Source organism: Pagrus pagrus (genome assembly GCF_965226575.1).
Source record: "Pagrus pagrus genome assembly, chromosome: 4".
In the NCBI taxonomy this organism is placed as follows: domain Eukaryota; kingdom Metazoa; phylum Chordata; class Actinopteri; order Spariformes; family Sparidae; genus Pagrus; species Pagrus pagrus.
This window is the reverse complement of record NC_140188.1, coordinates 28,239,875-28,255,860: the sequence shown is the minus strand read 5'-3', so window position 1 is coordinate 28,255,860 and position 15,986 is coordinate 28,239,875. Positions and strand designations below refer to the sequence as shown.

The following is a 15,986-nucleotide window of genomic DNA, read 5'->3' as shown; positions in this document are numbered from 1 at the left end:
AATACATATTAATAATATAACTTATAGACCATTTTCACTTGAATTATTCATATGTAGATGGTGAGCATGTCACAAGTGTTACATTGGTATGAGAAGATGCGTACGAGTTCAAATCTCCCATGTTTTTGGAAGTAATTTTAAGTAGCAGAGGAGCGTGTCATGTGACCGTATGGAAATAAATCACATGCCCCTGACTGCTTCCCTGTTTATATCAACATGGCTTTTCAAACGTGTCGGTTGTTTCTGTGTAAAGTAACCCTACTTTTCGTGGTTTCTCTCTTTGTTGTGGCAGAGGGACAGTTTAAGGGCTTCAGGAAGTTTATTCAGGTGCAGGATAGCAGCCGTGGAGCTGTGTTTGAGGAGCAGTGGTTCCCCCAGAAGCTGGATCACTTCAATGGTGCAGATACCAGAGAGTGGAAGCAGGTAAGTCTGTTGATGTGTTATGTGCATCCTTATAATGGTTGAAACATATTTTGAGATTACCAAAGGGATCAGATTTAGCTCGTCATGACCTTCAGTAAGTTAAGCATATTGCATTTGTGTTGAAAATGATCCCATCCAGTACATTTAGTGCATCCAGTGCATCTGTCAAAAACTTAACCTTCTTGGCTTATTCTAAAAACTACATGCATACTGATGTAAACCTGACCACTGACGTCCCCTCTGTCTGTAGGTTTTTTCCACTCTGACTGACTCTCCCTTTCTTTCCCATCAGAGGTTCTTTGTGAATGAAGACTTCTACAGGCCGGGTGGTCCAGTGTTTCTGATGATAGGTGGAGAGGGCCCGGCCAATTCAGCTTGGATGCTGGAGGGCACCTGGCTCACCTACGCAGAGAAAATGGGAGCACTTTGCTTGATGCTGGAACATCGCTTCTATGGAAAGAGTCGCCCAACTGTGTACGTTTGATCTTTATGATTTAATCCCTGACCTTGAAGACATCTTGATGGAGCATTAAGAAAATTCAGACACATAAAAGTGGTGCAACAATTAGTCTAGTCTGTCGACGACTCAATTGGTTGAAAATTAATCAGCAACTATTTTGATAATCAATTAATTGTCTCAGTCACTTTCAAAGCAGAATGGTAAAATGTTTTCTGGATCCAGCTTCTTAAATGTGAGGATTTGCTGTCTTTGTCATTCATGACAGTAAATGAAAAGTCTTTGGGCTTTGGATTGTTTGTTGGACAAAAGAAGCAATTTGAAGGCGTCACTTTGGGCTCTGGGAAATTGTGATGAGTATTTTTCACAATATTTTGGCATTTTATAAACCAAACGATTAATCGATTAATCAAGAAAATAACTGGAAGATTAATTGATAATGAAGTTAATTGTTATTTGTATGTGTATGTATGTATGTATGTCATTTATGGAACTTGATGAATCTTGGTTGTGAATTCTCATTCAGTACTTTCAGAAATGTTGCTTTTCAGACAACAGATTGGTTCAGGTCTTTCTTCTCTTTGTCACAGAGTAGTGTCGTCACCCACTGTAAAATAAACAAATAGTTTCCCAGTTGGGATTGCGAAAGTATCACTTTACAGTATGAGCTGTGCCAAAGGACAGCCATTACCATCATTCTGACCAAGAGTTCTCTGCGGTTTGAGCTCTTCCTGCAACTCTGGTTGCACAATACTGTGGGATCAACAAAAGGACAAAATCTGCTGGGCAACAAGCTTCATGTGTTCAGTGTGAACAGGAAACGATGCTGGTGCAGCTGTTTACCACTAGATGGCAGCGGTGCATTTCAAGGACAGTCCTGAATGATGGATGTACTGCTCACTCAAACTACTATTTAAATTCCCTCTCCTCTTCATTTAGTGACCTCAGCACAGACAACCTGCGTTACCTCAGCAGTCGCCAGGCATTGGCTGACCTGGCACACTTCCGCACCGTTGTGGGAGAGACCCGAGGGCTGGCCAACAGGAAGTGGGTGGCGTTTGGTGGGTCATACCCAGGTTCTCTCGCTGCTTGGTTCAGGCTCAAGTATCCACACCTGGTCCATGCCTCTGTGGCCACAAGTGCACCTGTTCATGCCACTGTTAACTTCCCAGGTATGAAGAGAGACTGTATGACATGACCACACACACACGTCACAGTCACACACACTAATATTGGTCTTCAATTTCATCTTATGAAAATAATGGCATTCCTTTTTGGATATTTACAGTTTTAAACTCTATTTTAAAGAAACAGGAAATGTATGTTAGATCTGCTATGGGGAAATGAATTATAGATGCTACATAAAGAATGACCTGAGACTGTTTAATTGTATGTCAAATTCAGCTTTACATGGTGCACCAAACAACCCTTAATTAAAGAAAAGATCTTCATCGAAATTTAATTTGGTCTGTAATCCCTGCAGAGGGCTCCCATATGAGGATCTTTGTCGACTACATCAAGCATTTAATTGTAATTCACTGCAATTTTCCAGTTTTGTTCAGTGTCTTGGAAATAAGAGTCCCAGACAGATCAAAGATGAGCAAGGGTTCACTTTCTTTCTGCGTCTGTGTTGTGTTTGGCTGAGCCCGTTGTTTTTCTCCGGAAGGCTGCAGGCTGGAATCAAGGTCAGATTAGCTTTGAACATGGATCTGTACTGTTCCACCCACACACTCATGCTATCTGGAAGACATAATCACACACATTCTCTTTGACAAAAGGAATATATCCAAGACAAAACACACAGAGAAGAGTGTACATGGTGCACTGACGTCAGATGTCTTTTTGCTCCCCAGTCCATGGCACCACAAAGTTATTATTTCCCCAGACAGCACTGCAGTTAGTCAGCAGTAAGAGGCTGGCTTTCACTCCAGGTGGAAATATTCCAGGATTTTGTAATGTGGAGTTTTTCCCTTGAGAGCCTGCTATTAGAGTTTCATAAACTGTGAAATTTACTTTGGTTTTGACTCATCATTTCACTTCTAACCTCACCGAAACCCTTTGAAACAAATACTTTCTCCAGCACTCGACTAGAACTGGGTCATCATTTTGAAGATGAATTGGTGCTTTTGCAGCACCTTAAAATAGTCCTGTATGTTTAACTGAGGCTCTCGTGTATTATTGCGGTCTTTTTATAGCAGCCCAGGTTTAAGTGTCCACCCCTCCCTGTGTTTTCATGTTTTGCCAGAGTACTTGGAGGTTGTGCAGCGTTCGCTGGCCTCAGAGAATGCAGAGTGCCCCCTACTGGTAAAAAAGGCTTCAGATACCCTTGTGGAGCGCCTGAAGGACCCCAAGACCTATGACAACATCACCAAAGACTTCAAGTACGGTGTCTAAACTCTCTGTAGACCATACTGTCTCTTTCCTGTAATTTACAAACAGATGGCTACATTTCAACTGAGCCAGGCCCTGGATGATGTACGTCATCCTACAGTTCTGGGAGTTGGAATGGTATTCAAACTTTCTTTCAAGTAACTCCATAAATGTACTGTCAAGCAACTAACTAGCCATGTAAAATGATTTTTGATGACTATCTGGAACAAATTATTTTACGATATGATAAGACAGTCTTCTGGGATACATCATGATACCTGTGTAACTGATGAGGAAACACATCCTTAATGCAAAGTTATTATTTTTTGCTTTCAGTGTATGATACATTTTTAGTTAATTAATCCCAGACTCTGGTACACTTCATTCTCTATTATTGTTTTAGCATGCCTTCTACTTCATACATTTTCTTGCATTTCCTTGTGTTTTATTTACAACGGGTTGAATTCCATACATTTTTGTACAAATCCTCGGAGCCAGGTTAGCGGTTTCCAGTCTTTATGCCAAGCTGAGCTAACCGGCGTTCATCGAACAGACATGAAAATGATATCAGTAGTTTTATCTAACTCTCAGCTAGAAAGAAAATGGTTATTAAGCAACATTATGTAACTTTTGACCTTAGAAATAAGCTTCAGAATCATGTTGATGGTACAGCGTCTTGTAATAGGGTGAATGGTGTCTCTGTCTCAGCCACTCTGCCTCACTATCACTTGTTTCTGCACTATGTAGCTTCAGTGAAAGGGGAGGATCACAGTGTTACATACATGTAATGAGTTTTGTTTGTAGTTAGTAAACTACATTACATCTGACAAATGATGACAAAGTCCTGGAAATTGACAGTGGTGTTGCACTCTCACACTAAACCTAACCCTCTGGGGGGTGCCAAATCGCACAAAATGCCAGTTTCTACATAATGATGCTTTAAATCAGCTAATTTTCAGACAGTGAGCAGGGCAGCATGGGAAACAGCACTGTTAGATCTAAACTGTTAGCGTCAGTGTAGGAATAAGTGGACTAATGTGATACCTCTGCTCTGTTAGGAGTTCAAAGAGCAGTGAGGGTTGTCTTGGTTCCTGGTTCGAGTCAGGTCCTGTTATAGCTTCATGAGTGTCCCTCAAGCCTTTTTGGACTGAGCCTGGGACTCAGGAATGTCAGACCAGCCAGTGTCACCCCCCTCGGATGAATGTGATCCAGTTTATCTACATCTGTTTATTGTAGACCCATCAGCACTGCACTGGTTGTCTATGAAAAAGCTTGTAAACCAAAGTAAACATTTCAATCATGTGGCACACACAGTCAGCAGTCATTAGGGCTGTCTGTGGTGATATTTTATGTTTCTGTATTTTAGGTCATTAGAGTGACTGTAAGGTCAGTCACCATGATGAATAAACAGGCTTAAAAGGCTTTTATAATTGTGTGGTTAGTCCCACAGAAGTAATAATGCCATGGAGACACACTGAAGCAGTGTGTCTGTGCTGCCCTGACCACAGTGGACATCTTTTATTTTAGCTTCTTGCACATCATGCAGACTGTAGATTCAGACATGTCCTCATGCAGGCACAAACACACAAAGGCCAGTAAGGTGGTTTGGAGGCTTGTCCAGCTGCCAAACCACAACGCCTCAGAGAATACAGTACATGCGTCATGATTTCATCATGAAGGAAATATGGTTCACTGCACACCGACTCATACACACACTCACAGATGAATTGTTGCTAAAATCAACATGTCACAACATCACTTTACCAAAGAAAAGGTCTGACTGATAGCCGAGAAAGTATAACAAACACTTTCATTTTTGTTTGACACCGCACCTTAATTACTGTCCATTTGACAAATGAACCTTATCACCATATGTGTATTAACTGAATGAATCACTGTTCTACTAAGACGTGAAATCAACTGTTCAGACTAAACAAGACTCAGACTCTGCAGCCATGTCACCAGCTCTGTGTGAGGCTGTACGCAGGGAAAGCTCAATGTTAAAATCAGCATGGCAACAAGCTTAAAATGCCAGTGCTAATGCTTATGTTTATCATTAGCATGTGTAATGTGTATTGTGTCTGCCTGCATGATAACATTTGCAGTGATGTAGTCTAACTAAGTACATTTACGCAAGGACTGTACTTAAGTACAATTTTGAGGTACTTTACTACTTTATACTTCCACTCCACTACATACTGGAGGCAAATATCGTACTTTATACTTATTATATTAATTTGATAACTTCAGTTACCTGTGACTTTTCTGATTGCATGCTGCATCAGGGCCATGAGTGCATTTTTAAATTAACTTATTTTATCAACAATCAGATTTTTAAAAATCAATAAAATACACAGATTCAGATAATCAGAAAAATGCTGAGTGTCTGATCTGATTGGTCAACCCATAGTAAACAATATTTACATACATGTAAATATATGTGTAATTTACTTTTACCTGTACTTTTGATACTTAAGTACATTTGATATCAGATACTTTTAGACTATTACTCAAGTACTATTTGTATGGGTAACTTTAATTTTTACCAAAGTAATATTTTAACACAATATCTTTACTTTTACTCAAGTATGACTTTTGGGTACTTTCTACAACACTGAGCACATTTCCCTCTTATCTTCTGTACATTTTGAATATCCGACACATATTCATGGCAATCCTATTTGTAGTTGTAGAGACATTTCACAAAAAAATCTAGAATATCAACCTTGTGCTGGTGCTACAGGACAAGTTAGGGGGCCACCAATGACAGTAGGATGCATGTTTTGGGAACTAAGGAATGTCTGTACGAAAATGAATGCTAGTATTTGTTGTCTGTCCCTGGAGCTATCCCAGCCACGCCAGCCAGTGTGGCTAATACAGATTTTATTCTGAAGTTGGAGAGATTAGTTGAAACTTTCTGAATAGTGGTCAACACAATCCATCCACAATCATGGTTCAACACATCCATGCTCTGTCGCTAGTTATCATACAGAAGAACCTGGTTCAAAGACAAAATATTGTAAGATGCAGTGTATAAATGTCACAACACACTCTGGTCTAACTTTCGTCTTATTTTATTCTTCATCTCCCCCACCTTGCCTCACTTCCTCCACCTCCCAATTCCCCCTCCTTCTCCACTTCTTCATCATCTTCCTCCCTATTCCTTTGCTTCCTCTCTTCCTCCTCTCCACCTCCAGCTTGTGTTCCAAACTGCAGATCCAGTCAGAGATGGACTCGGCCTACTTCCTAGAAATGCTTGCTGGCAACTTTATGGATGTGGTCCAGTACAATGAAGACAACAGGGCGTTTGAGGTGAGAGATAGTAGACACATGCCAAACAACATCACTAAAACATCTTAAAACATGGATTTTGGAGGCAGATACTGAACAGTTACTATTTTTGAATTTAGTTGTTTCATACCAAGATCAGTATCCATTGCTCACAAAGAGTGTGTAGACCATCGTGAGGTACTGAAGCTCTTTATTGCGTATCACACTAATTATAGACCATATTCACACTGCGACCATTTTCCTCTGACGTCACGCTCATGGTGGGAAGGTTAAATGTTGTTCTGCCACGCAAGTCATATAAACGTAGGTCATCTGACAAATTATCATATCACCGCTTCCTGATTGATCAGCAACTGAAAAGACAATGGATAGTGAAAAGTAGAGTGAACATGAGGCCGTATTTCAAAGTCTAGCACCGTGTTTTATTTGAACCCATTAGCTTATGTTAGCATTCAACCACTTCCTAGCTAATATTATAATTATTTTACTGTGTGTCCTTTCCTATTCTATTCAAAAATCCACTACAAGCACTTCAAAGGCTCTAAATGAATATAAATAAATAAACTGACAAATTCCACGTTGAAAATAACTGAATAACTGGAGCTGAGCTTCAAGGCCGTTTGCAATCTTTAAAGACTGACCTCAGACAGTATTCCAGTATAGCTTACGAAATCTCCTGATATCTGATATAGAAACAATTTATCACATATGACACATCACTTATGCATGTAGAACTGAGACAGAAGAAAGGGAGAGTTTGTGTGGAGCCTTTGTAGGTCAAGGGTCGACCCATTATTCGGTCTTGGTTGAGTGGAAGGCAGTTATGAGGTGTACGAGTGAGGGGCCCAAAGATGCTGCCTTGTAAGAAGTCTCCAAGATTGCTCCCGGGGCCGCTTGCTTGCTCACTTTGTTAGTATAGCTGTATGAGAGGTGGCTTCCTTTTAGCAACATATATACACAAACACAAGTCTTCAGCCACGACAGGACCTCTGAAGCTCTACTTAGACACAGCAGTGCTTTTACCTAAATGCTAATGTGGTCATGCTAACAGACTCATAGTGAAAATGCTAAGATGCTGGTTAAACAGGTATTACAGTATGTTCACCATTTCAGTTTATCGTGTTAGCTAATATATGGAAAAATACCACAAAACAAAGTGTAAGGCTGATAGCACTGTACTGAACCAATTGAAACTTTGACGAGATGGATGCACGAAAGGGATAGGTCACGACACCATCAAAGTAAGTTATCCTCTGTGGACCATGAATGTCTGGGATTTCATAGCAATCCATTCAAAATTTGTTGAGATATTTCAGTCTGGACCAAAGCTAACATATACATTACTAGAGCCATGCTGTTAGCTTAGCAAACAACGGGCCTGAACACCAAACAGTACTTCAGTTAGGTCAATGTTTGGTCAAGTCTTTAAAAACCCTTAAATTTGCATCATCGCCCCAAACTCTGGCAAAATGATCTCCTCTCTGATAAATCCATCATGACCTGTCAAGTCAAACCAAATACTAGAAGAGTAAAGTTCAGCTGAAGCAGGTCTGTCTGTGACCTGATGTCACTGTGCCTACTTCTGCAGTTTATTTAGGTCTCCTTATTAAGTGAACACTGTGGCATCAGTCTCATACCAACTGCACACTGGCTGTTTGTAAGTACCCCTGCAGGGCTTCTGCATTCAGCATCAAGGGAACCCGTCTTGGGCAGCAGAAGAAAACTTTTGGAGTACAAAACTGTTGCAGCAGACCAAGAGATATCATATTTCTTTTTCAACGCATTTATCCTTCCTTGCCAAAAACCTGGCTTTCTTGCCAAATACCTGGCACCCTAACATTACTCACAATGCAACTTGACCCCCAAGGGTTGGAGATGCGAGTGTGTTTTGCAAATAGCAGCTAATGTAGCCTCGAGCTGCTTGCCACCAGCAGAGGTGAGGTGTAGCCTACAGAGGTCCACACCCCCAGATTGTATTCATTTTCAAACTGGTAGTGCTCAGGGCCAAACTGACTCTGACTCAGTCACTTGAGGCAATGTATGAGACAGCTATTTCTGGAGATACAAAAGGCTTTACACAACTTTTTACACATTTTCAGTCGTACTCCTCAAAACTACTCCCTTTCAACTTATTAATGGGCAACTAGTGGAGGACAGAAAAAGGATAGGGGGCCAGTCAGTTCAATCTATTGTCTGTTCAGTTGTAGGTTATGTGTCTTTTAATGACATACCTGTTTTCTGTGCTGTAATCCAAGACCATCTTTCAGAAGACAATAAAGGCAACAAAATGAAAACTCTGTATCACATGTCACATTGTAAAGAAATTTCCATACTACAGTTATATACATAGAAATTAAATTGCCCAGCCTTTGTACTGAAATTGTGAAAAAAATCTTCCAGCTTTCCCCCTGTGGCCGGATGTAGTCCACACTACGTCTCACAACATGTTTTCTATTATTATCTGTCACTGTACTGTTACTGTCTGCTTGCCTTTTCCCTCTTGGTGCCCTTTTGTTTTTTTTTACAAGTTACCCCATTTTTCCCCTCCCCTTTCTTCATCCCATCCCCTCTCTGTCCCCCCTGGTGCCTTGAGGAGACGTGAGTCCGGTTACCAATAAGCTGATGTGAAAAAGTAACAAAAGACTCTGTGGTCTCTCTGGTTTCCTGTCGCCCCAAGCTAAAGAGACGCTTATAAAAGAACCGAGAGGAGCGGTGGGCCAGAGAGTCCACAGCACCAGCGGACAAACTCAGGCAACAGCTGCCTCTCTGACACAAAGGGCTGGGTATAGGGCGAGCTACCAGGTTTTAGGTACCACTGAGGAATTTTGGTAAGAACCAGGGCCGAGGTGTAACTCTATCAGAAGAGTCAGAGCAGTGGCTTCACAGTTGAGGGGTTATCAAAGGGGTGCTTTATAAAATACGGAAGGACATTATGTAACAGCACAGCCTGGAGAACAAGAACTAACAGTTCCTCTTTTTACTCGGAAGATGCAGAGAGATGCAAATAGGACAGGAATCATAGGGTCATTTATAGTTAACAAGGCTTTCATTTCACACTTAAGAACAAATGTAACTACTACAGACTGTTCACTCCTTCAATCCTCATTCCAAGGCTGCATTTCAAAGTGAAACCTATGCGCAAATGCCTTAAACCTATATTCTTTCTAAGGCCAGTCCTGGGGCGACTCCACTGGTTGGAAAAGGTAGTCAGATTGTATGTAAGCTTATGAAAAAAATTACTCCACTTCTCACTTGATTTAATACCTCAGTAAACAGTTTCCTGACAACTTTCTGGTCTCAATCACTAGTTTTAAGTCTTCTTCAATACAGCATGATGTTTGTAAATTATGGTCCCATTTACAGTAAAATAGAGAATAAAACAGGGTATGCTGTAGAGCGTGGCTACCTTGTGTTTGACAGGTTGTCAGGGGTAGAGGACAGAGGCACAGCACTACGTATCCTTGCCAGCTACACTCTCATCCAAATAAGGTCACGTCTGGTTCCAAAAAGCCAAGATGGCGACAACTGTTATGCCAAACTTATGGCTTCAAACCAATGGGTGATAGTTTTTACCTATACAGACCTTGAGCCATCAGTATACTCAAACAACTGATCCCCAAGGTTGAAATGCACTGTGAAGCACCTTTGATGCATTCACTTGTCTTGTGATTATGGAGGGAAAGCCCTGTAGCACAGCCCTCTGAGCTCCTCACCTCACATGTGCCTTTATACACTCCAGCGCTAACCTGTGATGCTGCCATCTCCTCACACAGACCATAGGTTTTTAATTTTACTACACAATATTTTCATGGTATTGGATACATTTTGTGCATTTTGTCACCAGTTGGTCATTTATCGTTGTTCTGATGCTGCAAATCTTGGATGGGGTATAAAACAAATCTCTTTATTTCCAACGAGGTTTGTTAAGTTGGTGTGTCCACCACTTGCATCCCGACTGCAATGTCTATACTACAGCATGAATTGTCATGACATTTTGTACAAACATTCATGTTTGTCTTCTGACTTTGGTGATCCTGTGACTTTTCCTCTAGCACCACCATGGAGTTGATATTTGTATGTATTTGTGTATTTGTTTTATGCCGACTAGCATATATTAGCAAATAAAAATGATGAACATGCTGTAAACATCACGATGCTACGATTGTCATTATGAGCATTTTAGCATTTAGCTCAAAGCTCCACTGTGCCCAAGTGTATATTATCTGTATATGGATATATCATATGGTATGCATTTAGTGGAGTCTATCACCAGTTGTTTGTTTGCTTGTTTTGTTTGTTTTGCTGCATACCATGGCCAGGGGACACATTTTTTTATAATTTCAGTGGAGGTTTCCTGCTAAACAAAGATTTTAATGTTATGCCATTCCACAGTCTGTGGAAAACATCAACAACCCTGACTATATGAACCTTGAGATGAGATTGTTTATTCAGCTGCTGTTTCCAAGCCCTGACAAAAAAATCTCACTTATCTCCTTTTGTGTCTCACCATGCAGATAGTTCATGTTTTAATGTAATGGCCTCTCGAACCTCCCCTGATTTGGGTGAACCGATGCGTCAACTGTTTGGCTACAGCAGTCCATTGGGTGGCAGAGAACAAAAAAACGTATAGACCACAACCATAGAATGCATGGTTGTGGTCGCTACTGTGTGGCTATAGACTATAAAACATAGACGTAGTCTCCTCGACGTCACCTATAGGTTTCTGAAGAGCCATTGTAAAGCTTACTCCTGGCTAATTCCAAAAATGGGCAAAGAGGTGGAGCGTGGGTGGAGCTGAGGCAAGCCTGGTTGTTGACAGCTAGCTAGACAGCTAGCAGCTAGCTGTCACTCAAAGTGGCACGCCTTTAATTCATAGATTTAGATAAGAATTAGATTGCAGATGCAAAGATGGCGCCCGATAAGAATTGCTTGAGTAGCGCATACGCCCAAAAAGTTTTCTGGCTTCTGTGTTTACTTCCTCATTATGCAGCCCGTTGAATATGCGCAGTAGAGTTTCCTCCGCTGGCCCCGCCCATGAGTTCCTGCTCGGCCCATAGGCTATACATTGTGATGACGTCATCGATTTTAAATCGCTTTTCTCAGCTTGAGGAAAGTTTACCAAATATTAAACCTCCATGGATCAAAAATTCATAAAAGAAAGAGTCATCATCAATCTTATTTACAGTTCTTAACTTTCGTCTTAGTGGGATTGCCTTGCTTCAGGAGCAGGGCTTAAGTGGCCATTAGAGGAACTGTTTTCTTTGGCACATTACGTTGGCTTCATCTTTTAGCCCCTGAGGTTGCTGCTTTTGTGTGGCTAACCAGTACAGACAAAAATGACATCATTGGCAGAACTTGGGGAGGGCAAATTGCAGCAACACCAGTATTTTCCAAATTTTCAGGAAACATGAGGAGGAACTTTTGCTCTTGTCATTAGGTGTCTCCAATATCCATTGGTGACAAAACATTTTCCCTTTTTAACATTTTTTTAAGAGCAGTTGATTGTCATATTCTGTCCGATGATCAGAGCAGTGCAGAGGGGAGGTTGAGATTTAGTTAGTAGGACACTGAAACTGAGTCTTAACAGCTTTCTACTTCCAGTATATAGTGATTTCTGAACTTATTTAAAGGTGTAATATGTAAGGATTTGTCACCTGTTCAATTCATACTCCAAACAAATAGGGGGCAGCATATCACCAGAATAACGTTACTTGCTGCTAACCATAGCTGCTGTTAGCTCAGTTAGGAGCTTTAGACCGTCTGGAGGAAGAGGTTTTCAGGCTGGACGGACCCGACTGCCTCTCACTAAACATAGCCGGACAGGGACTGAACAGTACCGAGGTGATTTACAGCGGCTCCATCCAGGACTATGACTCTTTAGCATGATGTAAAAAATGGTTTCATCATATTCTGTTAATCATTTTAGGTAATTTTCAAATGTCTTAAACTAAAATTCTTACATGTTGCCCCTTGATATTTTTGTCAAATCAACATGTTAGGGAGATCTGCAGAACAATGAAACCAAAAATTAATTTATTAATTTGATAAATTGTACACATTTACACCTCCTGTTACAATAAAGCCTTTAGTAATACATTCACCCACAGAAAACTACTCATAAATTGCCATTCTTCATCTTACTGTGAGTACTTAGTCACCATAAAATATGATATATTAAGGTGATAATGGATTTTAATGATTTTAAGTAATCTGCTGTTTTTCTTCTCTGGTGTGGCTGTGTTCTGTCAACTTAGGGTATGGTAGGCACCAACATCACCATCAAGGTGCTGTGCAGTATGATGGGTGACACCTCACTGGGGGAGCCTTATGCCCGCTATGCTGCTGTGGCCCGCCTTATGATGGACACCTTCTTTAGGAGATGCCTGGATGTCAGCTTCAGTACCAACCTCAGAGACATGACTAATACATCCTGGGAAGGGTCAGCTGCAGGGGGAGGTGGGTATAAAAATGAACTGGGAAGTGGTATTTTTGCATGTGTAAACATGGTTGTTCTAGTCCGTTCTATTTTAAAATGTCACCATAATAACTGTTGAAAAACATCTATTTTGATGTATTTTTGGGTCCATTTCATTGGTTGGTTGTCCGATGGTGTGTATTTGTTCTTATGTCAAGTATTAACAGGCATAGACATTGTAACGTCACATTGACATTTTCCACTGTCATACTCCAACTATAGCAGCCTTAGGAGGCCAGAATATAACGCAGCCACATGACAGTTATGTGTTGAATGTGGGATGTGGTCACAGTCGTAATGTTGCAAACCCATTTTGGGTGTTGTCAAAGGGCTTTTTTAGGAAAAGTTAAAAAAAAAAAAAAGTAGACAGTTACATCACTTAAATACTGAATAAGTCATGGAAAACAATACAGTTTTTATCTTCTTTGGGTATCAGGTTTTAAAACATCCAGATTTTAGTGAGAAATGCTATTTTAAGACCACTTTTTGTTTTTACTGCGTTGTCTCTTGTTGAGGCTCTCAGTATCGAGTAACAACTTTGCATGTTTAACCAAAAATGGGTTTTCTGTGGTCGATGTTGTACCTTTGCCCTGGGATGTGGTTCCAGTTCACAGCTTCAGTTTCATGAGTGGGAGGGCTGGAGGGGGATCACTGGAACAGGAAGTGGTCTCTTAAAAAGCCACAGGGATGTGTTTAACCCAACCAACCACCAGCTTGTCATGTGGGTTTCAGCTGGACTCTTTCCTCTCTTAATTGGGGCTGAATAACTAAAAGTAAGTACTTTTTAGGAGAAAAAGCCATTAAAAAACTAACTGTTAGCTTTACCTGCCCTGTGTCAGGGAGACAGTGGGTCTACCAGACCTGCACTGAATTCGGCTTCTACCAGAGCACTGATTCGCCCAACCAACCATTCACCGGCTTCCCTCTTGAGTGAGTGCACTAAACATTGCCTCTCTGCCTACTCATAATTATGTTTTTATCCCTGCGCCTATTGCTATTTCCACATCTTACACTGGATATTTTCTTCCTCTGTTTCCAGCTTCATTACGCGTGGCATTGTTAATCTGTGTTTTCTCATTTAGGTATCAAGTGAAACAATGTGCACTCTACTACAATGTCAGTGCTGAGCAGCTGGCAGAGGCCGTGGCCCAGACAAATGAGTATTATGGTGGCTATGACATCCGCTCCACCAGAATAGTTTTTCCCAATGGGTCCATTGACCCCTGGCACGCTTTGGGGATCACGCAGGACATCGTAGCTGACCTCCCGGCTGTTTTCATCAAAGGTAAGAAAGAATAGGTGTACTTTGTTTTTACAGCTCCAAAGAAAGTTGATGTTATACTGTTGTCTCGATACAAGATTTTAAAACATTTAGTAACAATTTTATTCAGTAATTTTACCATTTTACCTGCTATTCAGCTTGCTAGCTTAAAAAGCAATTCCAGCTCACAACAACTAGCTAGCAAGGCTGATGGGTGGCTTGTTAGTTGGCACTAACGTGAAGGATCGCCTACATTTTTCCATTTACTTAGTTGTATCTGTACAGTATGATTTTAAAACATATAAAGTAACATGCAGTACAAAATTTAAGCCAAAATATCTGATTAAAATAAGCCAATGCATATGTATAGTAATTATAACTGGTGCTTTGAAGGTCCACCTCTCCTTTGACCAGAGTTCATCATTAAGCCTTTAAGGAACTTTTTGAACTAGTGTATTTCCAAATCCAAACTCTGTTGAAGTACACAAGTTAAACGTACTACAAGGAACTTTTTATCGGTCTCAATTTAATACTGATGCCTCAATTAGACCTCCATAGGAAAACAAGTCCGTTTTAGTGAACATTTTTCGATATAGTTATTCTTAATGCCCGTCACCGGGTCAGAACACACCCCAGCTATATCTTGCTGTGGCTTATTTTTATGAAGACATAACATTACGAGTAAATTCTGACAACTTGAGCCAAAAAAAAATGCTATTTTATTAGCAGCTGAATCTATTAGCAACCAAATCTATTAGCTGAAGGATTACACATAACTTAGGTGAATAATCAGCACTAAAAGAAAGTTACTTTGGTTCATATTGTTATATTACAGTTATTAATCTTACATAGCTACAAATAGATAATAACCTCATTGCTATAAATCCTGCAAAAAGCTGTGTTTAAGAAAGATATTAAAAACAAATGCACATGACAGCTACATCAAAATGTTTACTCCATACCACCTTTGTCCACAGGGGGCACCATAATAAACAAATACTGAAAGTTCCATTAAACTGCTTTAACTGTAGACTGACTTTCACTCGTGGTTGCTCTACACTACAGAAGCCAAACAACAGTTTCCGAGTAGAACAATGACTTACTTGTTCAGCACTAGCTTTATTAGGTGGATAATTGTTCTTGTAACTCAGAAAATCTCAGTTTTACTGTTTTTCGCTGCCACATCCTTTATATTTCTATTTTTTCTCTGATCCAGGAACAGCCCACTGTGCCAACATGTACCCTGCCAGGACCGAGGATCTCCCCCAGCTCGCTCTGGCCCGTGACCACGTCTTCTTACTGCTCCAGCAGTGGTTGAAGCAATGACTGATCGCAGAATATGCCAATCAATAGCTTTGCAGAGCAAACTGATTACTGTTTTGTCCAGATCACTGACACTGGAGTGAGACTGCTTATTTTACTGCCACTTGTATGACTGCTTGAAATTGCACTTTACACAAGCATAAGAAGGTACAATTTTCAGGTATTTTAAATGAGAGACAATTTTGCGCTAAATATGCTGAATAAATATGTTTTTATGACTGTAGACACTATTTCTTGTCTTGATATTGCAAAGGTGAATAGGCTATAATGAAGAATTAGAGCCACTTGGCTGGTTTCTGGGCAGTGTATACAATAAACTAGGAGCAGTAGTTGAGTTTGCTTTCTCAGACATGCTTTAGAATAGTCCCAGATAGTCAAATTACATT

The 15,986-nt window shown here is 40.5% G+C and overlaps 1 protein-coding gene and 1 long non-coding RNA gene across 2 annotated transcripts; both read left to right on the top strand.

The window, feature by feature from the left end:
• The first annotated feature begins 173 nt into the window (after positions 1 to 173).
• On the top strand, positions 174 to 15,823 carry prss59 (serine protease 59, putative). Its single transcript, XM_084351421.1, has 9 exons — positions 174 to 423; positions 716 to 897; positions 1,820 to 2,052; positions 3,126 to 3,261; positions 6,448 to 6,562; positions 12,796 to 12,997; positions 13,856 to 13,946; positions 14,099 to 14,301; positions 15,494 to 15,823. Exons 1-9 carry the CDS (start codon positions 217 to 219, stop codon positions 15,601 to 15,603), a joined length of 1,479 nt encoding a protein of 492 aa, XP_084207547.1. The 5' UTR covers positions 174 to 216; the 3' UTR covers positions 15,604 to 15,823.
• Positions 3,272 to 4,563, top strand: LOC311256393. The gene is made up of 2 exons (XR_014622496.1): positions 3,272 to 3,388; positions 4,309 to 4,563. It is a non-coding gene; the product is annotated as an uncharacterized lncRNA (long non-coding RNA).
• Positions 15,824 to 15,986: the final 163 nt, after the last annotated feature.

Excerpts from the sequence above, each read along its gene's own strand:
- prss59 (XM_084351421.1), top strand. The coding sequence starts at position 217 with ATGGCTTTTCAAACGTGTCGGTTGTTTCTGTGTAAAGTAACCCTACTT. Across the intron at positions 424-715 it reads ATACCAGAGAGTGGAAGCAG|AGGTTCTTTGTGAATGAAGA; the intron begins GTAAGTCTGTTG and ends CTTTCCCATCAG. Across the intron at positions 14,302-15,493 it reads CCCGGCTGTTTTCATCAAAG|GAACAGCCCACTGTGCCAAC; the intron begins GTAAGAAAGAAT and ends TCTCTGATCCAG.